This window comes from Cinclus cinclus, chromosome 10 (assembly GCF_963662255.1).
Source record: "Cinclus cinclus chromosome 10, bCinCin1.1, whole genome shotgun sequence".
In the NCBI taxonomy this organism is placed as follows: domain Eukaryota; kingdom Metazoa; phylum Chordata; class Aves; order Passeriformes; family Cinclidae; genus Cinclus; species Cinclus cinclus.
In genome coordinates this window covers 22385728-22413075 of record NC_085055.1, presented here as the reverse complement: position 1 = coordinate 22413075, position 27348 = coordinate 22385728, and the positions used below count along the sequence as shown (strand labels likewise).

Genomic DNA, 27348 nt, shown 5'->3' with positions numbered 1-27348 from the left:
CCCCGGGGCAGGGCGGGCAGCTGCCGAGGTCGTACCCGCGGGGAGGTCCCCGCGCCCCGAGGGCAGAGCCCAGCAGCGAGGCGGGGCCGGGGCCGCCCTCCCGGCAGCGGCGGCGGAATGCGGCTGCCGGAGCTGTGCCTGGCGCTCCTCTACGCCGCCGGCACCGGCACCGGAGCACCGCGGGCAGCCCGGGAGCGGCCGCTGGCCCCGGGGGCGGCCCGCGTGGACCCCCGGCAGGCGTGGATGCTGCTGGCCGGGAGCCCCGGGAGGGAGAGCGGCGATCGGGGCCGCGCCGGGACCGGGGCTCACGCGGCACCAGCGAGCGCCGGCTCTCCGGGAAAACCAAGCTCGGGTGGCCCGGCCTCCCCCACGATGCCGGAGGAGCTGCTGAGAGAGCTGCAGCTCCTGCTCAGAGGTACCTGGGTGGGGGATCCGGGGTGGGAGCTGTGGGGACAGCATGACCAAGGCAAAGCAGGGCTGGGCAGCAGAGCCAGGAGAATTGAAGGTTCCCTTCCTAATGCCAAACTCCGGTGGGGTATGGGAGTCAGGCGTGGCAAAGATGCGCAGGACAGCTGGGCAAGGATGTAAGGAGGAGGAGAGCAGCAAAGGCAACCCCGAGGCTGGGACCCGGCATCGTGTGGAAGCAGCCTTCCATTGCCAAACGTGTGAAGACATTGCTGTGGAGCAGAAGATGTGGCAGGAGCTGGGCTTGTTCTACATTGTAAGTGCCCGGCCTTCCCCGTTTCCCTGTCTGCAGGGGCACCTGCCCTGGCACAGGGACTCCTCCTCTAACTCCAGCCATTCCCCATCCCAGCCTGAGAGGGAGGGGCTGTTCCACCGTGGCCCTGGGCTGAACCTGACGAGCGGGCAGTACACAGCCCCCATTGCAGGATACTACGCCTTCACCACCACGCTGCACATTGGTGAGCCCTCAGCCAGCCCCAGGGTCCTGCCGGGGCGGCCTGGGATGGCTCTCATGCCCCTGCTCTGTCACAGCGCGCAGGGAGCCGCGGAGGAAGGGGCAGGGATGGCGACAGAGCCGCCTGCGGGTGCTGATCTGCGTGCAGTCCCGCTGCCAGCACAACAGGTATGGCAGGGCCAGGGACCCTGGGAGGGGGAAGGAGTCCAGCATCCCCGGGAAAGGAAGGGCCTGCTCCCCCCACCACTACCCTCCCTCTTCCGCAGCCATTTGGAGACTGTATCTCGGCTGGAGAGCAGCAGTGACCTTTTCACCATCTCTGTCACAGGCACCCTGTACCTGCAGGTTAGTGCTGCCAGCTCCACTGGTGACAGTACTGGGCAGGAAGGTGCCCAGGGCCGGGCATCAGGTCTCTTCTCAGGTGACCTCCAAGCCCCAAGACAGTGAGGGCGGAGCTCTGCTAGAGCACTAGAGCAGACTGTGGCTGGGCTGCCCTAAAGGCCTTGTGCTGCTCTTCTCCCAGAAGGAAGGGTAGGGGCAGCTCCTCCAGCTCTTGGTTGCTGTGTGCAGGGGAGAGCTCTCGCCTTGGCTCTGCCAGGCCATGCTCGGTGCCCAGGGGAGGTGTCCTGGCCCTGCTAATCCCTCTCTCCCTGCAGGTTGGGCAGTATGCCTCTGTTTTTGTGGACAACACGGCAGGCTCTCCCCTCACAGTTCGAAGTGGCTCGGATTTCAGTGCTGTTCTGCTGGGAGTGTGAAGAGGTACCATGCTGAACCTGTGCCAGGAGCAGCCAGACCCTTCCCTCTGCCAGCCAGCATCGTGTCTCCCCTGCTCAGCACCAAGCCTAAGGAAGACATTTGCTCATGCAAGAACTGCAGTTTGGTCTGATACTGCTCATGCTGCAGAACCAGCTGAAGATGGACAAAAGATCATGAAGAAGACGATGATGATGATAATGATAATAATAATAATAAAGCAGCCTGACCAGGATCTAAAGGCATTCACTTTTATCTATAGGCTAGGCCTAGAAGTTTATCTTGGAAAACACTGCTGACAGTGGCAGCAGATGGCTGCCTTCTCCCTAGGGCTCTGCTCCCATCATGACTGGGGCAAAGCCCCATGTGTCCATTTTTACCCTTAGTGGACTTCCCTTCCCTGCCCACACTTAGTCTCAGCAGCCCAAGCCAGATTCTGTACTGCTTTAGCTGCCCTGCAGTGACGAGCAGAGAAGGTTTGCTGGCAGGAACCAACATCCTTTGCACTGATCATCAAAGCAAAGTCCCAATACTGGGACACTCGATCAAAGCCAGTTCCTGTCCCGTGACTTTCCAGAGCAGGCACTCCCTGCCTGCGGCACAGGGCCTGGCTGTGTGCAGCACAGATACCCTCTGTGCTCAGGCTGTGATAGCTGCTGAGCTCAGGATGGGCACAGGCCTACGTGACCAAGGCAGGGCTGCAGGAGAAGCACCAGGAAGGCAGAGTTTGATTTCCTAGTAGCACTGAGTACTGGGCGAGTGGTGCCAGCAACACTGCAAGATAGCCTGAGCTGCACCCAGCCCCACCTTCTCCCAGGGATGTCCCTAGCCTTGCCTGCCCTTCACTGGCTGCATCTCCTTGAGGAGCCTGGTGAAGGAGCTGTAAATGGAGCAATTTATGAGTAGGGGTGTTTGGGTCTGGGGAGGAAGGGGACAGTCTCTTTCTCAAAGCAAAGAGAACTTACCTCTGAGAGCAACTCTGCTTCTCCCCCAGCTGATCATGTAGGCAGCAACCTCCTGGCACATTTCCTGCCCAACCACAGAACCTGGCCGTGGCAGCACCTCCAAGTCCCCACACAGGATAAGCCAAGGCAGCCTGGTTCTGATCAGCTGCCCCTCTTCCTACTACACACACCCAAGAAGGCAGAGAAAGACTCAGTGTCTGGAAGCAGGACTTGCCCAGCTGTGACCTGTCCTGTGCAGGTGAAGATACCAAGAGCCCAGTGCACTTGTTCACAAAACTGAGAAAGCTGACAAAGTCCAAGGGTAATTCAAGTATTGGAAGGGGACAGAAGCTCTGTCAGCTCCAAGGGAGAAAAATCCATGCAGAGCACTTGTGCATGGGCCACCCTAAAGTGGTCCTGGAGCTCTCCTCAGCAGCAGGATGCCGCTGGGCACTGAGGCAAGGAGAGTGCTTTATCAGGAAACCTCCTGCAGACCCTATCTTACCATGAAATTAAAGCAAATAGGTTTTTTTACTTCCACTAAAGCTAGGACCAAGCCTGCTTTTCTATCTGGCTGTCTACTCCCAAGTACGGTGAGACTTGTTCCTTCCTTTTCCCCTTTACCATGAAAAATGGACATTTTATGGTAATTAACTGTACCACAACACTGCATATTCCAATCCTAGCTGGAGCTGTGATTTTAGAACTTTTCCTTAAAGGAACAAAAGCAGTGTTGTAAGAGGAAAACAGAGAAGGACAAGCTAACATTCCTCTCACCAGCTCTTACACTGGAATTCAGAGTGGCCTCCTAGAAGGAGCCCCTGAGCTGGGAGCATGGTTCAGCTCTTGCAGCATGACACAGTGCAAGAGGTGGAAAAAGGGGGAGCTGAGAAGGGAAAGCAAGTTTCCTTTCTGAAGTTTGCCATTAGGGTTTCTTTTGCCACAAACAGAAGCAACTCCACATTACCCTGTCTGGGCTCTCCAAATTTGCCTTTCTAGAGTAGAAACAGGAGAGTGTGCTGCTAACAAAGGCACTCCCTCTCAGTTCATCCTGCACTGCAACCTTGCATCAAAATACACAGGAATGCCTGGAAGCAGAACAGAATGGCAGAGGACAAGCACTACCCAGAATCTGTGCCAGAGGGCCACTTCCTACCTCAGTCCTCTGCAGGAGATGCAGAGAGTCAGTGTACACCAGACTGCATTAGCCTAACCCTCAGACTAAGCCCATGAAGTGTATTTGACTACTGCTGGAGCAGAAATAGAAGTAAGACGGTCAAGCCTCAAACAGAACGGCCATCATGTGCTCCAGCAAACAGCCCAGGAGCTGGGATCATCTCCCAAGGCTCCAGAAATACAGAAAAGGAGCCAGGGAAAACAGAAAGGAGCCAGAGAAGCCTCACAGTGCTGCACAAAACAGTGGGCACCACCCTGCCCTTGCCCCCTGCCCCTGGGTCTACAGAGCAAGGAGGCAACCACAGTGTAGACCCCTCAGCTCAACCTCCCTCATTGCCCTCCTCACACACAGGGTGGGAAATTGGAAGCTTAAGTGCTTAGGTGGCCCAATCCATTTAGCTTTTATTCTGTCACTTGGTCTTAAGCCAAACTTTCTCTGGAGAACAGCAAACTGACTGCAGCAACAGCTGGTAGAGGCACTGAGACAGGATGAGACACCAGACACTTAATTAGTACCCAAAACCTGAGATGCCTTCTCCTCAGATAGCACAGACAAGCACAGAGCCTTCCTGCAGCTCAACTGCCTGGCAAGTCTATTTGCTGAAAACATTACCAAAAAACATCAGGAGCAAACCATACCAACACAGTGGTAAAACTTCATGTTCTTCAAGCACAGCAATATAAGAAGGTATGCTGCTGCTCTGCAAGGGCTGTTTGTGTCCCTCAGCTGCAGGCAACCTACAACCCAGCCTCAAAGGAGTTCCCACCCAGTGTGAAAAGGACAGCCCATCCCACATCCCAAGCTGGCCTAGAGTACCTCAGTCTGCATGGTACAGCCCGTCCAGGAGCTCCCACTGAGTCCTGGAACTCTGGACTCTTCCAGGGTCTTGCACAAAGCTCAAGGATATGGGCAGCAGAACTGTCCCATTTGAAACAGCTGGCAGGGCTCATGCCCCCAGATGCCTCTTGCCAGCCCCCCTGCCAAATGAATTTACTGCGTTTGCCAAGACATTCAACCCTACTACTAAGTGAGCTAAACCTCATAGAAAAAAACCATCTTTATTTACACTGAAGAGCATCCAGCAGGACCCACCCTCCCCCAGGCACACGTGCATGCACACAGACCTCTCCCTTTCCTTCCATCCAGCACACCTCATCCCTCAGTGCTCTATCCGGACCACCATGACCGTGACGTTGTCGGCCGAGCCTCGCTGCACTGCCTTGTTGGCCAGTCTGTTACAGGCAGCCTCGTACCGAGCATCTGCTTCCAGCTTCCCTTCTCTCATCTGGATATTCTTATCCTGTTGGCACAAAGGAATTTGATTGATCCCAGCCAAGGTAGCAAAACAAACACAGACAACCTAGGGAATAAGGGAGGATACTCTGGCAGAAGTCCATTTCACACCCTCCGCACTGACAAACCCGGCCCCCAGGCCACCTTCTCCTCACCTCCAGGCAGGACACAATGAAGTTCACAGCTTCTTCAGGTGTAAACACTTTAAAGAGGCCATCACACGCTATCAGAATGAACCTGCAAATCACGTGGAGACTGGTTACAAGGCTGAATTTTTGGCTCCCCGGCTACAGCAAAATCCCTCCAATCAAAAGTATTTTATGAACATCCATGCTCAGATCCAAAGGGAAGATGCTGTAAAAGCTCATCTGAAAATCCCTTGGGACCTACCGTTCATGACAATTGAAAACACAGGACAAAGAGCCAGGCAACTAATGTAAGACCTAGATCAGGACATGCTGGCTGTACTACAACACTTGCAAGATCATATATGATCCTGGTCAAATGATCCATTGTTTCTCTAAGAACTGCTTCTTTCCTTTGCGTCCTTTTCATTCATACATTTTCCCTGTGAAGCAGCTAATGCAAGGAAATAGAGAAACAAAGCTGAATCCCTCAAGTACATCACATTTCTACACTCCTGAGGCATTTGGTAATTTAAGTATGCAAATTCAAAAGAAAAGCACATGACACAACTGTGATCAGAAAACTCTGACACAAAATATTGCCACAGGCTACAGGAGGTTGAGAAGACACAAATCCCAAGACTAAGGCTCCCTTAGGATGGGGAGACAGCCTGCTGTGCACTCCCTGCCTGCACAGGGAATTGTAATAACCAGGAGCTCTAACCAGAGTCACCAGGACATGGAAAACAACAACCAACCTACACAAGTGGTCAGTCTGCACACGCCTCTGAAGACATCATTTCAGTGCCTGATACTCAAGAGTATCTTTAGAAATATTTTAGTGGATCACTTGATATGGAACTCTAATCCCAGAAAAAGCAGCAGTACTGGGTTACACTCTCACTTCTGAGAGTATGCAGGGCCATACTGACACGAAAGCTCACTGCAATTTGTTGTTGCCAATCATATAATGGAAAAGTATCTCAAACCTTCAAATATCAGAGCTGAATGCAGAAGTATTTATGAGCACTACAGCTGCTAGAAACAACTCTTGGACAGAATGGAGACCCAAGAACTCAAGCCTTAACTAACTGCTTGAACACTGGTTTGTGAACTCAATCAGAGCACAAAGGACATCTAAGACTTGTGTATGCTATTGCTATGAGGCTGGTTCCTCCAAGAGGAGCCTTCACAGTATCTTGGCAGAGCAGCAGCATTATCCCACTGTTCTCCTAAGGAATAGAAGCAGAGAGACATCAGCAGTAAGAGCATCCTCTGATTCCGAGGGGGATCAGTCTGAAGTGCCTTGGCTCACACAACAGAGCGAGCAGGGCTGTGCAGCTTCTGCTGAGCAGAGCTGGGACAGCCAGCCCCCCATGCAAGGGCACACTTTACCTGTCATTGTGTGTGAGCTGGCAGCGTTTGATATCTGGCACAGAGATAACACCACAGCGTTTGTACTGGCCATCCCCAATGGAGCGGGAAACCTCCAGCACCCCCAGCACTCTTCCGTCCCTGCACAAGGAAAGAAAACACTGAGAGCCTCCCCCACGTGTGTATTTCACTGCACTGCCTGATGGGGACCTTCCTGCAGCCACCTGCTCATACAAATAATGACCCACTTCCCCAGCAAGCTCAAATCTTCCCTTCAAAGTCTCCTTCCCTTTCTGTATGTTTGTGTGAAGCTCTGGGAAACAAGTGAGGGGGGGAGGAAATGAAGTCAGGAGACTTCAAGGCTATTTTCTGTCACCCTGTCAAGTCCTGCTTAGCCTAGCAAACTGGGCAGTAAGAATTACATGTGAGCTGAACTCTCGCTGGCATAGTTGGAATACAGGTAATTTTTTGGCAAGATATCCAGCAAATTGCTTTTCACTAGAAGCACAGAGTGGCAGAGGCAAGAGGTCTGAGTCAGCAGCCCCTCCTATGTCCTGTCTAAGGACAGCAACCCCTACAGACTGGCTCAGCTGCAGACAGTTCCCAGGAGTGAGAAACAAGGCATGTTCAGCTCCTGATCACTTGGCCTTTAGTAACCACTGATTGCAGCAAGCAGTTCTGTGAAACCTACATTACAACACCCCTTAGGAAACAGCTCTGGTTTGTTAAGCTTTTCTAGTTAACCAAGCTAGATCTCTAAAGAAACAGCTTCCAGTACTTCACCTTTCCAACAATCAAATATCTTCTCCCCAGAAAAGCTCTTCTGTGCCCTCTGGGAATACACAAAGCTCATTAATCTCATAGTCCAAGCAGCTCCACTTGGGATAAAAGCAAGAAGCAAGGCATGTCACAGAAGAGATCTGACACTCACACACTTTGTGGCTTACCTCAATATCAAAATATTGAGCTGCTAGTGGGAGAGGCTCCCAGGGAGTCAGAGACAGTTCTGAAAGGAGCTAACAGGCACTGGGCCATGACTTTGCCATGTGCAAAGAGAGATCAGTGCTAAGTGTAAAGCAGAGCATGTGCTCCCCAGAGATAAGGGGAACAAAGTGCTCCAGACACAGCAGCATAACAGAACTGAGCCCACCCCTCTCCACCCCGGGTGCATTTTGCCTCCACAGGCATGAAGATACTTCACCTGTACTGAACCCTCTCTTTGTGAGGACACCACTAAATCAAGAAACAGCCTTCAAAGAAGAGAGAGAACCTAGCCAGGGAAATAAGACTCAGCTGTTGTATTTAGCACCAGCTCCCCAAACAGCCATGAACTCCTTTTTGCACAGGAACACAAAGATAACCACATTCTGGCTCCAGAAAACTCCCTCCTAACGCAGAGAGACTCAGTGCCTCAGCTAACCCCCAGGGGAGCAACACTGACTGACATCAAGGGCTTTTCGTGCTCTCTCAAACCATGCCCTCTCTCACAGGAGAAGGAAATGACTCATGCTGCAAGGAAATAAATTCTGTTCAGCACCACAGTGTTGCAGAAAGCACTAACTTCTTCAACAATCCAACCCAGCTCCATAGGTCCAAATCTGTAGGTCAAGCTTAAGCATGCCTAGGCAGGTATTCCACTGCCAGGCTTTCACATGGGTCCTGCATTGTAAGGCTCTGGGAACCATCAACCAACCATCAACCAACTCCAGTAACTGAATTACAGGTCTCCGGCAGCACTGTGCTTCTCATAGGCAGCACCACATTCTCTCAACTAGGATGCATGCTGGGCTCAGAAAACTTCAAAACCTCAATGCTCAGGCCCAAAATCAGGCTAGGGTTTAAATCAGCTCATTCACAGCCTCAGGCACTCACCTGACATTTCCCCCAGCTTTCTGTATCCGCATCCTCTCCTCATACTGGGTGGGGTTATGCTCCTTACTGAGGCTTAAGGCTGTGTGCTTCTGACTCTCTTCGTTGTAACGACACAGAATCGCCTGTGCTGACAAAAGACCATCATCAAACAACAATACAACTGCAGCAACAACTTCTTGAGAGAGCCCCAAACTGCCGTGACTGCTCCTACATCAGGCCAGTGGTGCTTCTCAGGGCTTGTTCCTAGGCAGGAGGTGCTGTTCAGGACTTTTATCAGTGATCTCAGTGCAAGAGCTGAATGCACCATTACCAAGCTTGCTGATGATACCAGATTGGGAGTGCTGTGGAGTCTCTGGAGGGACAAGAGGCCTGGCAGAGGGAGCTGCAGAGATTCACCACTGGGCAATGCCAGTGGCACAGAATCACTAAATCCAAGTGCTGGGTTCTGCACCAAGGCTGGATCAACACTGAGCACGAGTGTAAGCAGGGAGAGGAGTGGCTGGGGAGCAGCCCCCTGGAAGGATCTGGGGGGCTGGCTGGCAGCAGCTCAGTAGGAACCATTGCCAGGAGGGCAAATGGCATCCTGGGGGCACCTGACACAGCGTGGCCAGCGGGTCAGGAGAGGGGATGGTCTGGCTGTGCTCAGCACTGGGGCAGCCTCACCAGAGTGCTGCAGCACTGGAGGTGATGGGAAGGTGCTGGAGTGTGTCCAGAAGAGGAGAATCACGCTGGTGCTGGGGCTGGGAGGAGGCTGAGGGCTCTGGGTTTGTCTGGTGTGGAGAGAAGGAGGCTGAGGGACAGCCTTATCCCCCTCTGCAGCTCCCTGAGGAGGGGGCATGGAGAGGGAAGTGCTGATCTCCAAGCAGGGCCAGGGGAGGTTCAGGATGGACATTAGGAAGTGTTTCTTCATAGAGCATATAGTCAAATACTGCACCAGGCTTCCTGGAGAGGTGGTTGATGCCCCAGACTGTCAGTGTTTAAGAGGCATTTGAGCAATGGGGTAACTTCAGGGTAGCCCTGAACTGGTCAAGGCAGTTGCACCAAATGATTGTCATAGTTCCCCTCCAACTGAAACAACTGAAACTGTGAGATATTTAGCACCATCAAGAGAGAGCTTTCACACACCACTGTTTTACACAATGAGAGACAACACAGAAGTACTCTGTACCCACCCAAAACAAGATGATTTGTAGGAACAGTTGAGTAGCTCATGACAACTCAGACATCCCAAACAAGTAAACGAACAAACAACCCACAAAGCTGTGAGCAGAAAAAAGATGCCATCAGTCTCCATTCTGCTTACCCTGCTGTCCCCGAGGTTGGCTATGTAGAGAATATTGTCAACAGCTAAGACACAAGTAGCTGTGGAGCCATCCTTCCATGCTGGCTTCCTGAAGGGGACAAAAATGAGATTACTAAAGGGGAAAAACAACACTTAAGTTACAGAGTGTTCTTGGGGTCTCAAAGAAGTGTCCTGTGCCAGCACACAGCAATCGGGCAGCACAAACCCACAGCAGCTGCCTGCTAACAGCTCAGGTTGGTGATAAACAGCAAACTGGACAAGGACAGAGGGACTACACAGACTACAGATTTCTGAATGCACAGCCAGTGCCCAGTTGGTGTAAATACTGCCAACCACAGCTCCCACACTGACTCTTCCTCACACTCAGTTCCCAGGAAACCTCACATGTGAGCAGAACACGCTCAGCCTTGGCTGTCCAAAAGCTATAGCATCACAAGCAAACAAGCATCCCACACTGCTCCTTGGGAAGCTGCTTCTTTGCAGCAAAAGGAAGGCATAGACAACTCTGCAGCAGAAATGTCTTCTTTTTTGCTTATTTCTTTCACAATATTCCTCCCCTTCCCCCACCTCAGCCCTCACCACCCCTCCTCAGCAGCAGCACCACTCTCTCAGTCAGCCTCCTCCTGTTTCACTTCCTGTAGTTAAGCTTTTATCTCTAGAGCTCTAGGTAAAATGAGAAGCATTTCTTGTATTACAGCTGCCAGACTAGTCCTGTCCACAAACAGGCCCAGCCATGATGCCACTCTTCACTGAGACTAGCTTTGAGAGACTAATTTCTAGACATATTTTACCTAGCTTTTCCCTTATTTTTAAGGTGTGGCTGAATGAATATGACTGACTTCACCATCAATACAGTGCTAGTCACCCTTTGTCATGCCCTTGCCATAAGTCATGTTTCTGACCACAGGCTGGTTTGAGAAACACTAGAAAGCATCTTCCTTTTGCTTGGTCAAACTTCTTGTTCTGATTAGGCTTAAGAGACTGAGCCGGTTTGCAATTTACTTAAAATTAAAAGTTTTCAGGGAATTGTAGGATCAAATGTATCAACAGTCTCTCCATCTGTGAGAGGTGTCACTGTCAAATAATAACAGTAAAAAAACCAAACCAAATGTGTAAAGGATTGGTAACAAAGTGACTGTATTTGAAATGCAATCTACAACTTTCCTAGTCCACAAAGACTTCCACAAGGAAGGTTTCCTCTGCCCTGCTCACAACTCAGACCTCAGAGATGCACACAAAGCAATACAAATGAACAGAAAGCATTTGCACTTACTGGCTGGATGCCTGCTTTAGAAACTCTTCATCTGTGTGTTTGAAGGTGTCCAAAAGGCATCTCTTCACAATTTTCTCCACGCTGGCTACCTCACCTGTCAGACAGAGAAACAGCAACTAAGCTCCAAGTGAAACCTATCTGATCTATCCTAGTCTGTCCCTTTGCTCATCCAACATTCAGTCAGGCAGTGCATCTCTTGGACTCTGCAGAGCAGCTTGGTGCACACCCTGGGCTTATCCTACCAGAAATCTATGCAGTAGTGTATGTGGAGAGTTTATGACATAAACCTCTCCACCACAGGAATATTTTCACACTTGATGTGGCACTGCCAAAAGTGACAACAGCACATCTTGCACTTGTTTAGCGAGTCACAATTGGCTACTTCCACCCTTGTGCTAAAAAGGCTTCCAGCCTTCTTCCCCAGGAGACACAGCAGTCTTGCAAGCCCTCTAGGAATAAGTGATGGGTACTGTAGGACTACATCCAAACAGATCAGTTTCCCTATCCACTGCCAAGGCAGAAAAGGTGATGGTTGTCCTACAGCCCTTACTCCGCTCCTCTCACCTTTAGGAAATTTCTTAATCAGGTTTTGGTGCAGATTCTGTGCTGCGAATTTTGAGGCTCGGACTCCCCCGTGGCCGTCAAAAACAGCGAAGTACGAGACACGTGTGCTGTGAGGGAACAAGAAGTAGCAGAAAGAGGCTAAGAAAGGCCATTAGCCAGGGAATGGCATAGACTACATTCCTCTCCATAATACCCTGCCCTCAGTCAGCCAGACCAAAGATCCTGCACTCCAAGGCACAAAAGGTAGCAGGTCTCTGAGCTCATGCATTCAGCATTTACATGGTTTACGTGTCCCAGCACTGAGCTGAGAACTTTCTTGTAGTTTTCCACCCCTCAAAAAAATGAAGGGCTAAAGGCTTTACATACCTCAACTTGGCATAGAAGCAGACAAAGATTTTACCTCAAGGACACAGACATAAGTCTAGCCAATCCTACAGTACTTTCCATGCCTAAGCTTGTTCTAACTACGCTGCATACAGAAAACTTGGATCTGTCAAGACACAAACATCTTGGGACAGTACCAGTTCAGAAGCTAAACCCAGTAACAGGGTGATACTTGAGAACATTCTTCTAAATCTACATACCCACTTACATTTGGGTAATAGAAGATAAACACCCAGAGTTATCAGGCCCTCATGGTCCTCCTAAAGTCAGTGACTGAATACACTAAGCAGCCCTTAAAGGGAGGTCTTTGTGCACACCAGCCCTGTGAAGTGCCTGGGAACATGGCTAGCTGATGATTCACCCCAAGTCTCCCAATAACAAGCCCAAAGCACACACCACAAGACAGGCAGATAAGGGCATCAGCTGTTCAAAGCAAAAAGGATCATCCCACGGACTTAGCTGAAGCAAGCTGGAGCTCCCTCACCTCCAGGATGGCTGTTCTTACATTACACTTACATTTGGGAGGGCAGAGGCTGGCATTCCTCAGTGATATCATTTAAGATGACATGTGCATCCTGCATGTCTTCTCTCTCACCTTTTCTCTCTGCCACATAACCCTTCAGTCCAAGAATGCCCGCTGATCCTAAAGGAGAACAAAGCAGACACATGCATGCAAATCAAACTCCCGTCTCCTCAGCTCAGGCTAAAAACCAGTAAGTTCTCAGTTTTCAAAACCCTGCCATGGCAGTGCAAGCCCTCATCCTGCAACAAAACATCTAGCATCTGCTGCTAAACAGGACGTGTTTGTTTAGTAATAATAAATGGGTTTTTATGTGTCCCCAAAGACAGCAGCTCTAAAAGCAGCCTGCCCTCATTTTAGCAGGCAGCAGTAGCCAAACAGGACTGCTGGGCATCAGACAGGACTCTTACCAAACAGGGGTAGGGAAGCATGGGGCACTGAACCTGCAGATTAAGTAAAGCACAGCTTTAGGGAGTGCACTAAGGACAGGAAATCCAGGTCTGACATTCCCAGGACATGTCCCTTTCTTCGTAGCCTTGGACACATCTTACTCCCAAAGCTGCAACACGGCACACAAGCACTGAAGCCAAAGGCCCTTTATGTAACAAGCCTGTCTCTCCCCCTCTCTGGCATCCTTAGCAGCCAGCAGAGAGATTTGTGGATGTGGCAAAAGACAGTGGTGTGGACCCAGCATTACAGAGGTTCCAAACCCAATTCCCCCCTTGGCAGCACAAGCACTTATCCTGCCAGTGCTGAGGTGCCTGCTGCTCAACTCCTGCTGCTTCAGCAGGGACAATAAGAAGGCCCAGGTGAAGGAGGCAGCTAGAACCAGGAAGCTCAAGGAGCTTCCACAGACCCCTGCAGCAGTTTGTTTCCTACAAGAGGCTGAAAAGGCAGGCAGACTGAAGAACCAAAGCCTAGCTTTGTTCTGGACTTACTCAGCCCAACGCCAAAAGTACAAATTGAGTACATTTGTTTTCAAACTGTCTGAAAACCTTTACAAACTTTCTTTTCCACAAGTTCTTCCCTGCCATTCTTCTCTTCCTCCTCCTCCTCCAAAGACTTTCTCTTCTGCCCTTTCTCTTGGCTCTCTGCTGATGAGACTTGCTTAGTAGCACTGGAGGCTGAAAGAAAGCAAAAATGCAGATGTTTCAAGTGTTCCAGGACTGTTTTACTTGCATAAATTCAGCAGTAAGTCATTTTATACCAAAGCACACTCAGAAGTGCAGGCTCACATACATACACAGCATTAAGTGACCACAGTTCTTACTGAACAACCCACAGGTTTTATTCCTTAGCTACTGAGATTTATTTTAATTTTTTTTTCAGCTAATAGCTCAGGAAGTTAATGATCCAGGCTGGAACATTTTTACATTATTATTATTATTATTATTAAGATTTTCCTCTATGATCTCCACCCACAACAATACAAAGAAATTTACTTTATTACTCTGAATGTGCATATTTTTAGAGGGTTCAGAAGAAGGCTTAGAAATTAAAGCTAGCAAGCAAAATCTGATGTCAGAACTCTGGCTTATTCCTTCTGGAGATTTATGCTCCTATGTGTACAGTGAATTATCTCAGCTCCTCCCAGGTGACAGAAAGCACATGGCTGCCTTGCCAGAGCAGCAGGCTGGATTTGAAGCCATTTCCAGCAAGGAATAAGGATGCAGCCCATATCTACAGCAGAAAAGCAGCCAGGGTAGTGGCTGCACCAGGACACTTTCCCTCCCAAAGCAGGGCGCTTTCAGAGAACGAGGGTCCCCAGAAGACAGGAATGTACTTCGGGGAATAGGCTTAATTTTAAGATTCAGAATCCTGATTTAAACAGTTGGGGCACAAATTGTCATAATAAGTGTCAGCATATCTGGACTGGAGAAATAAGCACCAGGGAAACTTGCTATGTGTCCAACACAACAGGCTGTTTCATGGGCTCTTCCCAGAGAGGGGTGATGAGGGACACAGTTCCTTACCTGGGTCACCGCTGCTGGCTGGTGGGAGACCATCGAAGAGCAAAGAGCCTTCTTTTCCTGGAGCACAAAACAAAAAGAACTAAATATTTTTGTTCTTTTCAGGGAATAATGATTTGTATGTCTCTCCTGAGGTGAAGAAATTATGTCAGTTTACCAAAGAGAGCCAAATTTCTGCTTCCATTACTATCCGGGCAAATCCAGGCTTTGCATTTGTTCCAGGGAACATTTTTATGGAATATTTTATACAATATGTGTGGAACATCTCTAACACCCTGGTTATAAAAAACCAAACAGGATGCAGCTGGTCTGTATAGCAGTACTGATAAACCTACTGCCTTTTTTTCTCTCTAACAAAGAACAGGATTTACACACATTTCATCTGAAAGAGATGCTGATGCAGGAAACACAGAAAACCAAACTAATGGCAGGAACAGAGCACCCATACCTGAGTCAGCACTGCTGGATTGTGGAAGATCATCAAACAGAAGAGGCCCTTTTTGGGCATCCTTCCCTGCAAGGCACCAGGGTAAAGTAATCAACCAGTGTACACACCCCTGGGGTGTGTTGTTCTGAAAGGACTGTGCTCAAGCCAACACAGGTGAGGTAAACCAGGAGAGCCTTACTTCCACCCATAATTCTAGCAGCTGCTACACAAGCTAAATAAGCACCTGCCTGGGGCAGAGGTGAACTTTTGTCTTGAGAACAGGTTTTTTGGGTATTTTTGCTAGCAATCCACTAATCTCGCATTAACATCCCTCAGCCGCACAGCGAGGGGAAAGGCTCCAACACGGTCTAAACCGCAGGGAACTGCAGCTCATACGGAACATGCAAAAAACACGGTCTGAACTGCCGCGCAGCAAAATCCCGAAGCAAAAGAAAACCACAAACCCCACAAAACCCAGCATTTTCTCCAGCGATTTCTAACCGTCCCCTCACCCTCCCCCCGCCCCTCAAGCTCCCTGTGGCGGCGGCCTGGCAGTGCGCGGAGCCACGCTGCCCACAGCCGAGCTGCAGCAGGCCCTGCGGCGCCCGCAGCCCGTCAGGTGAGGCCACGGGCCGGGGCCGGCCAGGCCCGAAGGACAGGGCGGGCCCGAGCGCGTCGCGGCCTCACCCGCGGCGGCGCCGGGCTCGGGCAGGTCCCCGAACAGATCCATCGCCGCCGCTCGCTCCCGCCCGCCCCGGCGCCGGCCCAATCCGCACCCGCGGCGGGCCGGAAATGCGCCCTCCCCTCACGGCAGCGGAAATACCGAGTGGCCCCGCCCACAAGGGCACGTGCCCTGCTCCTCCACCAATCACGAGCGGGTATGCGCTGTCAATCATTGTGGTCCCCCCGCCCCTTTCCCCGCCGCGTAGAGCAGGCCCGCGAGGGGGCGCCCTCTGAGCGGCGGCGGGCGCTGTCCGCCCTCAGCTCCCCTCCTTGCCGCTGCCCTGCCAGCCCCCAAGAGGACGCTCAGCGCACGGGAATTGCGTTAAATGCGACATTTATTTCAGAACCGAACAAGCCTCGCGTGCGCACGGACGGCCAGGACCCGCAGTACTGCCCCCCTGGCACGGCAGGGAGCGCCGGTGGGAGCCGGAGAGATGGGAGTGTGGCCTCCCTCCTCCTCTGGCCCCGGTCTGCCCGCCGATGCTCGCCTGCCTTCCGTGCCATCCGCTCCCCTGTGGAATCCCTTCCGATTGGGCTTATAGTCGTGCTTGAACCTCCGCTTTGCATTCGCTGCCGAGAGGATGAGTGCCAGGGCCCTGACGAGGAGCGCGGTGCTGGTCAGAGCGCTGCTGGTAAAGACGGCAAGTGGCCCGTGTGCTGCATCCAGCTCTGTTTGCCTCGGCTCCGACCTCCAGCCGAGCCGTCTGCTCTGCAGGTTTGCTGGCCTCAGGCATGGTTCGGCTCTGGCTGGAGGATGCCCTTCAGCTGGCTGCGTCTTGTCTGTGGCACAGGCAGCACCACACAGCCCTGGCCAGTGAACCTGTGTCTGGTCCCTGACAGACACTGGTCCTGTCTCTGCCAGAAGCTGTCTCCGTTCTGGAAGAGCCTCCCCTCAGGTACTCGCTGTTTCTCCACCCTTGGGCCCTTACACTGACATTTGAGATGGTACCAACTAGTCCTTGCTCAGACCACGGGAACCAGGATGTTGTAGCCTGGGCCCCTGCATTGCCCTAGCTCAGCCTCTCTGTGCCTCCAGGCTGGCATGTCATCATACAGAAAGGGCACAAGTTGGCCTCCAGGTCTAAGAAGGATCACAGAGACAAAAATAACCCAGTTTGCTGGGGAGCTTGTCCTGGGCAGAGGTGGGCTGAGAGGAGCAGCCCCACTGCAGATTTGGGTTGTAGTAATGGAGCAAGATGCCCAAGGAGCTGTGGCAAGGCCAGGCAGAACCAGGATGTGCTCAAGAAGAATCCCCAAACTTTTTCTGTCACCTGAAATCCAAGCTAAAGGGTGCCTGATATGCAGCAAGGGGGCCAGTGGAAGCCTCTACACCTCTGCCATGTCCCTGCCTATCCGTGCCCCCCCACAACACGAGTTTAACGAGAAGACAGCACCACGTCCCACACATACGCGCACACACACACACACACACACACACACACACACACATACACACACCCCACAGACAGTGCAGGGAGGTGTGGCAGAGCCAAGGCGCAGCCGTGCTGGATGAGACAGCAGAGCTTGGGGGGTGCCTGGGAGATGCATGGAGGGAGATGCTCAGCTTCCAACACGAAGCTGTGCCAGATGCTGCTGGCCACTTGGGAAGCCCTGAACAAAAACATCGAACCATGAGATGGGAGAAGAGAGAGGGAGAGCTGCTGCTGGAGGAGGTGGGAAGCAGTGATGGCTGAAGGAGGTCTTTTCAGCAAAAACACCTCCAATGCAGGAAGCGCCCAGATTAACATGGTGATGGAAGCAGGGTGGGGGGAGGTGGGTGCTCGCTTCTGCAGCAGAGGAAGAGTGAGAAAACATCAGCTGGAACAGAAAAAAGAAGCCCCATCCCCACCCTGACACCCTTTGATCTGCTTTGAGTCTGTCATCCTGCTGGGAGAAGAAGGGATGTGCAAGCCCTTTTGGGAAAGAGCAAGAAGGATCCTGATGGTCATTCCTAGTCGTGGCTCCTGGGGAATTTTCCCATTCCGCCTGAACCTCCACACTCCCTGCAGGATTGGGATCCTTGGCATCCTGCCCTAAGAGTGGAAATCCCTTTGGATGAGACACCTGGGGGTCCCAGGCTGGGATAGTGGAGGTGGCCCAAGTGCTTTTGGTTGGAAAGGGTAGCCCAGCATGGGGTGACAGAAAGAGCCATACCCAGAGCTCTCCTTTTCCCTCCAGTAGGACCAAGCTCCAAAGTGCAGTGACCCATCTGCAGGGACATGGGTGCCCTGGCCAGTTGAGACTGTGGGCTCCTGCCTTCCAGAGGTAGATGGGACAGGTAGGAATTGCCTTCTTTGGGAAGACACTGTGGGCTGTCTGGCCACTGCTCAGGGGAAAAGTAGTTTCAGCTGTAGGGGAAGGCAAAGCAAATAGTTGGGGAAGGGCATAGAATGAGGGTGAGAGCTGTGCCAGGGATGTCCCGGGGAAGGCATCTCCGGAACCCCAGCCCACTACCAAGGCTCTCCCCTGCCTGGGGGAGGCATTGGCTGGGGGGGCCAGGACTCAACTTAGGGGATTTTTGTGATGTAAATAGAAATAAATACTTTATAAATATAATCTTGAAGTACTGACACCTGATCTTACTCTGCTGTCTCTTGCAGAAACACCGGTAAATTAGGGAAACCCCACATCTAAATTACCACTTTCCCTTCGCCTGAGGGCAATTCCTCCTGCTCTCCCAGCTCTGAGCTTTACTGCATTCCCATCTCTCTAGATCAAAGACCAGCTTTTAGCCAAAACCACCCTTCTCACTCCCTCCCCTCTGATAGGGACCTTTTTTGGAACGCTAGATGGTGTGATATGAAGGTCACCCACGGAGGGACAGGCAGAAGATGGCACGTGCACAAGGAATCCTGCCCAGGCGGGTCCAGGCTTTTGCAGCTACAAACAGAAGTGAGTTTCCCCTGTGAAGCTGTGAATCAAGACAGATCCTTCCATGGAGCGGAGAGCTGGGGCAGCAGATGGTGTGAAAGATCAGATATTAACATGGGGAGTCTTCAGACAGAATCAGCTATCTTGATCCTGTTGGCAGACGGATGAGGTGGAGGGTGTTTTTCAGGTTAGATTCTCATCTGGGCTGTTCTCCTTCTGGACAGCTTGGATCTGATTTGGAAAACAAGGGACAAAAGGTGTTAAGAGATGTGGACAAGGAGAGGTATGGACTCCCAGGTTCAGTGTCCTACCTCCAGGCTGATACTTGAATCCAGACAGCTGGAGAGATACAGAATCAAAATCTCTTTAGCCACAGCACACAGATTTATGTGCATTTATTCCTATTCCCCTAGTCCTGCCACTTGAGGTGATCTCAAGAAGTCCATGAGATGGTTTGTTGAGGAATGAAAACATTTAGTGCAGGTAGCATGGTGTGCAGCTATGATTTGAGCTGCAGGGGTGGGAGCCTGAGGCCCTGAGGCAAGAGTGTCTGAACTGCCAATCGTTTGCATAACAAAGGGCACAGGGAACTGCAGCACAGCCAGGTGAAGGACATTTTGTGCCCTTAGACTAAGAGGGTGCAAAAGCCCAGGGTTTCCTTTGTTCGGGGTCCTTTCTCAAAGGCAGCCAGCTCCAGCTGTTAATTTTTTTACTGTACCACGATTAAGTTATTTTAAGGATCGAGATGTCTGAGACTCTGCTATGGGAAACTTGTGACTGAACCAGTTAGGAAACCTTGTCTGAGTGTGTGTGGTGAGTGTAGGAAGTCAAGCAAGGCCCCTGTTGGCTCACTGGAACCACCTGCTGTGAAGGGGCCTGAGTCCCAGCTCAGGTGGTGCATGTGTGACTTCCAGAGTGGCTCCTGGATGGTCAGACAGGAAAGGTTCCTTAACAGTCTCAAAAACTCTGTGGGATGGTCTCAAGAACAGTGACAGGCCAGTGGCCCTACCATCAAGCATGGGTGCTGCTTTGAGCTCAGCACAAAACCACCTCTGTACCACCTGGAATCTGGCCCTAAACTGAAGCATTTAAATGGGGATGAGCTGAATTCAAAATTAATATGGTCCAAATTTTGCCAGCCAAAAGGCTGTCCAGGCACAGCTCTGCACAGGAGGTGCACCCCACACCTGGGAGGGAGAGCGCTGGGAGCCTGCAGCCCCCTCCCAGCAATGGCTGCTCTGCATCCCCCTTCCCCCAGCTGCCCCTGGTACCTTATGGATCCAGCCAGGAGAGGGTTGAAAGCATAGAGCCAGTCGTGCATGTCTTTGTCACTGCTTGCCTGCAGCAAGATGCCCCGGTGCTCTGTGCACACCGCAAACGTGTTTGGGGTCTGCGAGGGGAGAGCCAGAGCTTAGTCCTTCACTCAGTGGGGTGTGTGGAGTGGGACTGGCTCCCAGTGCCCTACCTTGAGCATGGCCTGCTGGTCCTCACTGTACTCCACCTGGGCCTTGGAGAGGTTTAGAATGGCCCTCTCGACTGCATCCTTGTCCGAGTTGTAGATATAGACGTATGGACGCCGGACCACCACAAAGCGTTTCACCCATCCGTTGGTGTGAGGCTCCAGGAAATGCAAGTAGCCCTTTTTGGAGACGATGGGACTGCAGAAGGGGTCAAGGAAAGGGGTGGGATACAGACCATGAGGAGGTGGCAGTGGTAGGGTATGGACCCCCTGCCATAGGTGCTCCACTTGCTGGCTGCCCCAGTTGCTCCTACCTGACTCGAATCTCCTGGATGTCAGGCACCAGCAACCGTTGGGGCTCCTTCTCCTCCTCCGGCCGGCGGGCTGGGGACTTCTTCAGCTCTCCTTCCACCACAGTCTCCAGATCGGGGCTCTCTGCCCTGGAGGAAACCTGGGGGGGTCTGGGGAAGGAGGAGAGGATGGAATGTAGGGAGAAGGATGGCTAGGGAGCATCCATAGATAAGGACTGCATCCCAGTGATACAGCTGCTCTGCTTGGGATATGTCACCAGAACCTCCCAGCCAGCCTCTTACCTGACCTCCATGGCATTGTAACATCCTTCCACCAGTGATGGACAGGTTGAGGAGGGGGTGAGAGTGGTGACCCCAAGAGCTGGCATGGAAGGGTCTCTCATCAAGGTCACGGACATTTCAGACAGCTGTGGAGTAGTAGAGGTGTGAACTAAAGTTTCTGCACAAAGCCAGCCACATGCAAAGGACCAGGCCCTGCTCAGACAGGGAGAGGCAAGGCCCCTGGCTGGCAGGGTCCTCTCCTTGGCACAGTCCTGTGAGCCATCAGTTCTGGGAAAAAACAGAGCAAGTACAGGGAGCAGACACCTCAGAGGAGGCATGACTTGTGCCATAGTGCCCATCTGGCCCCCACCCAGCCATTCCCCTGCCAGCCACACATCCCCCCTTGGCCCCAGCAGCCCAGCAGAGCCTGGGGCAGAAGCAGTACCTTGCTCTCACTGGCGCTAATGCAGACGTGGCTGTGGCTGTATTCCCTGTTGAAGGTGTGCGTCAGCAAGCGCAAGCACTGCAGAGAGAGGAGGAGGACAGTGGGACATGAGGCACATCCCACCTCCCACTCTTCTTGGACTTTCTCCCATCACAACCCCCAGCCACCCTGTGGAAGCTGCTTCCTGGCTTCATCCCTGCAAGCTGGGCTTGCTGCAGGATGCTACCTTCACAGCCAGCTCCTTCTGCCTCTCGCTGGGGGTCTCAGGGGGAGACGTGTGGCCTTCAGGTGCCCCGTCAGCAGAGAGAGGGGAGGAGATGCAGGAGGTGCTTCGGGACTCAGAATCCTCACTGGAGCAGGGGGACAGGGTCTCCATGCCCAGGCGCTGGGTTGTCTCCAGCTTCTCACGCAGTAACAGGTAGTGTCTTGTCTTCTCCACCTGGACACAGGCACCCAGGCTCAGGGGTGGCCCTTTCCCCCATACCCAGGCCCCCTTAACCCCATTTACCCATTAGGTTTGGATCATCTGGGGCCTGGCTAGCAGCCATGCACAGGAGTACTGGCAGCACAGCCCCATCCCTTCCTCCTCCCACAACCAAGATGGCTGTGCCATCCAGGGCAGGGAATCCCCCCAGCACCAGTGGAGCTGTGAATTGCACTGTTTCTGCCCATTTCCAGCCCAGACTCTCACTTCTTGCAGAAGGCTGAGTTTCTCCAGCTCCCACTGATGGTCAAGGATGAGGCTGTCACTGCGGGGCCGCCAGCCAGCCAGGTTCTCCTCTCCCCGGACATAGGCTACAGAGGTGTCCAGCACACGCCGGCGCCTTCTCTGCATGCCTGTGGGCACAGACGCACGGCTGGGGGGCCAGACACACAGCCCCTAACCCAAAGGGCTGGCTGTGCCCCCCTGCCCCAGCTGAATGCCCAGGCTGAGGCATGGCACCCACCTGGGCTGCCGGCATCAGCCACGCGGCAGAGGCTGAGCTCATAGACTCCTGTTACACGGTTGCTGTGAGCAGAGAGATGAAACATTACTGGCTTTGTCCCATCCTCCCACCCCAGTTCTTTTTAGCCAGGCTGCTGGGATGCCCTAGAAAAGCATCCCTAGGTGATGTCTCTTCTGTCCCCAACAGGAGCATCCTGGTACCTCTCAGAAGCTCGCAGGCTGCCGCTGCCAAAAAGATTGCGGATGGAGCGTGAGGCAGGAAGTTTGGCATCCCGGAGTAGAAAACCATGCAGAAGTCTTTGGTGATGACGGCAGGCTGAGTGCAGTTCTCCATCTGCAGTAGGGGCAGAGGGAGGCATCAGGGGTGTTGCAGGGTGGCAGCCCAGCAGGTCTCTCCCACCCCTGTGTCCAGCAGGTTCCAGTCCCGGGGTCCCACAAGCACCAGGTTGAACCCTGCATCCCATAAGCACTAGCTAAGGAAGTGCTCACGCTGGCTGCATGCCAACAGCAGGGGAAATACCAGACTTTGTTGATGTATAGTGACCCCAACCAAGGTCCTTGCCTCGATGTAAGCTGACAGGGTGATGTAGATCTTCTCCCGGTAAGGGGTGACACGATTGAGCAGCAGTGAGTTGTGCATGGAGCTATCCCACGCCGCCTCAAACTGGTAGGAAAGTCCTGCCAAAAAAACCCAGCAGGGCCAGTAAAACAACCTCCCTGGAACCCCTGGCAGGCAAGCAAGGAGATGTCATTGTCCCCCCACAGCGCTGCAGCAGGCCTGCAAGGACACACAGACATGCATGCGCAGTGGGGACAGATGGGGACAGCCACTCCAGAGGACACAGGCTCAAGGCAAAGAGCACAAGGCATGGTGGGAAGAGGACACGGCACCCTTGAAATGGCCAATGGACCAGGGTTTTTGGGGAGGAGAGACCGCGGGAGTGGGGGGCTCAGATAGGGTGCAGGCAAGGCAGAGCAGCTAGGAAGGCAAAGGAGGGTTCATGCCCCACCCCTGTGTTCAGAGCAGGGGTTGCCACACGCAGTGCACCCAGGCCAGTCCCCCACCATCCAGTCTGGGGCACAGCACCTCCCAGTTACCTGCCAGGAGCGGCTGTCACCATTTGGGTAATGATGGCCAGAAGGGAAAGGAGGGAGGATGCTCAGCACTGGGGGTGTGCTGCCAGCCCACCTCTGGGAGCATAGCCCCTCCACCAGCCAGGTCCCCCTTCCCCAGGGCTGCCCCTGTCTTCCAGCCTGGGCCCCACTGAGAAGCTGGGGATCGTGATTTGGTGGCTGGGCCCCTGTCAGGCTGTCTCCCCTGGCTCTTGCTCTACCCTCATTGCCAGCCCCATTCCCACTCTGCTGCCTCAGGCCCCTTGCTGTGTTTTCCATGGCTCCCAGGCTGGGAAAAGGAGCAGGGGACACCTGGTCCCACTCACCCATGCATACAGGATCCCAGAGAGGATAGTACAGCTCACCCAGATCAAGTGTGGTAGCTGCCCTCCTTGGGTTGAGAAACCAAGGGCAAGGAAGCAGGAAGTGGCTCTGGTGAGAGAGCATGGGGGATCCCATTTCACCCCCTGCACCACTCCTGGGCTCCCTCACAGGTCAGCCTTGGCTTTATGGTACACCCACTCCCCAAAACCGCCCAGAGCTGCTGCGGCCCCGGCTCCTGCCTGAGCATCCTCAGGAAACTGTGGTTCAGCCATATCTCAATGAGAACACTTCAGCACGTCCCTGAAGCAGCATCCAGGTGGCTGAGGAGCAATTTTAACAAGAGCCAGGGCAGCCAGCAGGTGTAGGGGAGAGGTTCTCGACTGCAATTTCCCCCATGTTGGAAGAAGAGGGAGAGGATGCTTTCAAAAGGTGTACAAAATACATAACCCCACCAGCGCGAGACACAGCCAAGGCGAAGGATTGCTTTGGCAGACACGGGTTGCTTAAGAAAAGAGGGCTCCCAAGGAGGAGGAGGAGGGAGGAGGAGGAGGAGGAGGGAAAAGAGGAGCCTCAGGGGAGGGGAGAAAGAGCAAAAAGCAAAGGGAGGAGGCAAAGGGGGAAAAAGAGAAAAGCAGGAGGGGACCAGACCGAGCAGGTGCGCGTGAAATACCTAGTGTCATTTCCCAGCGAAATGCTATAAGTGGAAGGTGACCCAAGGACAAACACACACATGTACACACACAGAAAAACGACAGGTCAGAAGAGCCCCCTCTTGAAGGGACTCGCACATAATAGCACCGCTGGCCAAGGGAGCTCCAGCCTGGCTGAACCCAAAATAGGAACCAAAAGGAGCTCAGTGAGGGCAGACAGAGGCTTACCAGCCTGGGTGAAAACCCTCTGCCTCCCACTTTCCTCATAGTCCAGCAGCTGGGAAAAAAAGCACATGTGTTCCCTGTGCCCTTAACTCTGCCTTATGCCATCCCAGGGCAAGGAGCTCCCACCAGTGCAGTCCCCTGAGACAATGCCAGCTGGAGGATGATCTATCCCACTGCCACTCACACAGCAGGTGACTTCTTGGCCATCCCCTGGTCCACAAGGAAAGCATCACTGTGCTGAGAGACCATAGGCAGCGCCAGTGTGAACCCACCTCTCATGAAGTGGGGGGTTGGATCAATGCTGTATCCACTTTCCTGCGCCCTGGGAGGGGACAGAACGCTGCTGCAGGGACAGCTCTGCCCTCGGACATCTCTGAGCAACGACCAGTTTTGAGTTGCTGTAGGGAGGACAACCTTCAGGCACCAAGTTATGTGCCAGGACTTGGGACACTCCATTCCTTGTCCCCCAGGCACACACCCCTCTTCTTTTGCCATGGGCCACAGTGGTGGGCTTCCCTGAGGCCTCAACAATGCTTCCATCCAGAGGCTGGTGGCACATTCACAAATCTGGCACCTCTCGCACATATGCCAGGCTCACCCAGAGCTTCCAGCTGAAGCATGGAGTCCCCAAAACAGCCATTGTCCCTTTGCACAGGGATACAACAGTCTGTGCCACATATGCACTGTCACACCTGCATACAGACACACAGGTGCTGCCCATATACCACACCTACACACACAGGACAACCGTGCACAGGGTGGGCAGCTGCTGCCACACCAACTGCAGCGCTGCTGTCGTTACCAGCTGCTCAGGGAAGGGCAGGACAAGCCCCAAAACTTCCACTGTCCTCACCAGCCCTGCAGCTACTCCAAGCAGAACCAGGGGCTGAGCTGGTGCTAGGATGGGAGACAATGGAGGGACCGGCACACTCAGTGCCAGATGCCAGAAAAGATGGGAGAGTAGCAAAGTCGAAAAGCAAGAATAAAACCCAAATCAGGCAATGGAGACGCAGGCGTGCGAGGGGGAGCGGCAGCCAGCCAGAGCGTGGCCCAAACGAACAGCAAAAGGGGTCGAGTGAGCAAGAGGTGCCAGCGCAGGAGGGAGAAGGGATGGGGCGTGTGAAGGGATGAGGGGCTGGATGTCCAAGTGCTGCCTCTGGCGGGATGTGAGCGTGCCGAGGCAAGGGGGTAGAAAGAAAGAAAGAAAGGAGAGAACAAGAAGGGGTGGAAAAAAACCAATGGAAACAAATAATACCTAGGCATATCCGAATCAAGAAACTGCCTGCGAAAACACAAAACAATCACATGGTTAGTGTGGGCTTAGATGGGCAGTAGCAGCTGAGGGAAGCGAGGGGGGAACACCAGGCACTGCCCCCCGTGTCTCTGCCCTGGGCGCTCGATGCAGGGATGGGTGCGTGCTGAGGAGAGAGCTGAACCACTCTCCCAGCCTCTTCCTGAGTGCCTCCGGGGCGCTGGGGAGGCTGCAGAGGGGAAGCCAGGGCTGCTCCAGGCAATGGAGGCTGCGTGGCACAAGGCAGCAAAGCGGGGAGCGCAAGCGGCTGGGAGGAGGGTGAAGTGGGCACTGGCTCTGCTCTCTGCCTTCCTTCTGCCTGTCCTCGCAGCTGCAGGGTGAAGCATGCATGTCTGCATGTGGAGTGGAAGTGGGGGGCATTGCAGCTAGCCACACCCTCCTCCCCCTGCCTCACCACGGGCAGGCTCCATGGAATAGATGTGGGACAGATGTGACACGTGCACTGGTCTGTGCCCCCAAATGGGTCCCACAGTCTCCATGCTTCTCTCCACACCCCAAGTATCCTGCCAGCCCGAGCCATGTCCCCTTGTCCTGCAGGACTCAAGGGGTGGAAGGCAGAGCAGGAGGCACATCCCTCCTGCAGGCTGCCTTAGGCGTGCTGAAGGTTCCACATGGCTGCATCTAGGACCAGACAAACAGATCAGGAGCTGACAAAAAAAATATGCAGCCCCAAGAGCCTGCGGGTGCCACAGCCACCCAGCTCCTAGCAAAAAAACCACCACCACTCCTCCTCATCTGACCATCCCCATCTGGCCTCCTTCTGCATCCCCAAGGCTGTGACAAAGTCTCCTGGTCTGACACTTGCACGCGTGCTGACCCCAGGACTCACCTCTGCTGCCCAGATACTCTGTGCAGGTTGCTCTGCCATGTCCAGGAGCTGCCCTGAGAGCGCTCAAGGTACCAGATCCTATCCAGACCCCCATAATTCTCCCCAAAACACCTTGCCTTGGGACAGGCCTCCTTGGGACAGTGGTGATCACAAAGCAGAGGAAGGAAAAAGTGGTCCCCATTCCTTGCCAGGATGTTCCTACACCAATGACCGCAACACACAGCTGAGGACCAGTCCTGCTGCTCCCAGTGCTGTCAACGACCATCCCTGCCTTGTCACAGCAGCCTGCATGCACACATTCTGGCCAGAGACCCCCACGAGCCCCCGAGTTCCACCAGTGCAGAAGAGAGCTCTGCCCTCCATACCCATGACTTCCCCTGCCACTGCAGGACTCACACGGGAAGATCTTGGAGATAAAAATCTTCTGATCCCACTTCTTTCACACCCTGTCTAACCTACAGTGGGAGCACCTTTAACAACGTGGTCTAGTGGAAGGTGTCCCTGCCCATAGCAGGAGGTTTGGAATGTGATTATCTTTAAAGTCCCTTTCAGCCCAAACCACTCTCTGGTTCTATCACAGCCCCCTGTGATAGGCAGCAAAGGATGGGCATCCCTGAAGTCACCCACAGTAGGTGGGAATAGCTTTCTTGCAACACTTACACACAGATAGGGATCTGCCATGGGTGCCAAGTGGCCTTTCCAGCAATTTTGCTGGGACACAGGACAAATAGCCCTCCCCTCTAGCCATGGAGTTGGGATATCCTCCTGGCACCAGCACCAACTGCCACCCTGTGCCAGCCCATCACAGCCAGCACCAGAGAGCAGGACCCACACACAAATTCCCTTTAGTGCCCTCCCCAGCACAGCAAGGCCTTGGGGAGGAGGAGGAAGGGGGTTGGCAGCCCTGTAGCCCAAGACCCTGTGCAGCTTCAGAAAAACCCTTCCTCAAGGCAGCAGTGGGTCAGCAGAAGGGTCAAGAGC

At 53.3% G+C, this 27348-nt stretch overlaps 3 protein-coding genes across 13 annotated transcripts in view; 1 reads left to right on the top strand and 2 right to left on the bottom strand.

The window, feature by feature from the left end:
* The first annotated feature begins 1 nt into the window (after nucleotide 1).
* On the top strand, nucleotides 2-1907 carry LOC134048016 (erythroferrone-like). 8 transcript variants are annotated; one of them, XM_062499621.1, is made up of 6 exons: nucleotides 2-415; nucleotides 549-721; nucleotides 815-923; nucleotides 997-1087; nucleotides 1186-1264; nucleotides 1631-1907. In XM_062499621.1, exons 1-6 carry the CDS (start codon nucleotides 118-120, stop codon nucleotides 1688-1690), a joined length of 810 nt encoding a protein of 269 aa, XP_062355605.1. In that variant the 5' UTR covers nucleotides 2-117; the 3' UTR covers nucleotides 1691-1907. The 8 variants fall into 8 exon arrangements, 6 of the variants coding, with proteins under 6 accessions (XP_062355605.1, XP_062355606.1, XP_062355603.1 ...); XR_009933484.1 differs by having other exon boundaries at nucleotides 997-1450; nucleotides 1576-1907; XM_062499622.1 differs by having other exon boundaries at nucleotides 815-1087; nucleotides 1576-1907.
* Nucleotides 1908-4835: 2928 nt separating this feature from the next.
* ILKAP (ILK associated serine/threonine phosphatase) lies at nucleotides 4836-15715 on the bottom strand. 4 transcript variants are annotated; one of them, XM_062499017.1, is made up of 13 exons: nucleotides 15598-15628; nucleotides 15143-15169; nucleotides 14920-14985; nucleotides 14475-14531; nucleotides 13497-13625; nucleotides 12498-12624; nucleotides 11598-11704; nucleotides 11034-11127; nucleotides 9761-9848; nucleotides 8458-8579; nucleotides 6607-6726; nucleotides 5242-5323; nucleotides 4836-5093 (listed from the first exon to the last, which is right to left on the bottom strand). In XM_062499017.1, the coding sequence occupies exons 1-13, from the start codon at nucleotides 15626-15628 to the stop codon at nucleotides 4953-4955; spliced, it is 1191 nt and encodes a 396-aa protein (XP_062355001.1). In that variant the 3' UTR covers nucleotides 4836-4952. The 4 variants fall into 4 exon arrangements, with proteins under 4 accessions (XP_062355001.1, XP_062355000.1, XP_062355003.1 ...); XM_062499016.1 differs by lacking the exon at nucleotides 15143-15169 and having other exon boundaries at nucleotides 15586-15715; XM_062499019.1 differs by lacking the exons at nucleotides 6607-6726; nucleotides 15143-15169 and having other exon boundaries at nucleotides 15586-15715.
* Nucleotides 15716-18680: 2965 nt separating this feature from the next.
* KIF1A (kinesin family member 1A) overlaps nucleotides 18681-27348 on the bottom strand; it is a 32811-nt gene continuing 24143 nt past the window's right edge. The window contains 14 exon segments of the mRNA XM_062498790.1: nucleotides 18681-18723; nucleotides 19764-19882; nucleotides 19958-20150; nucleotides 20266-20412; nucleotides 20545-20669; nucleotides 20969-21046; nucleotides 21195-21407; nucleotides 21660-21805; nucleotides 21916-21977; nucleotides 22116-22191; nucleotides 22194-22248; nucleotides 22477-22589; nucleotides 25480-25508; nucleotides 26368-26498. Coding sequence (XP_062354774.1) covers nucleotides 18681-18723; nucleotides 19764-19882; nucleotides 19958-20150; nucleotides 20266-20412; nucleotides 20545-20669; nucleotides 20969-21046; nucleotides 21195-21407; nucleotides 21660-21805; nucleotides 21916-21977; nucleotides 22116-22191; nucleotides 22194-22248; nucleotides 22477-22589; nucleotides 25480-25508; nucleotides 26368-26498 — 1530 coding nt within the window.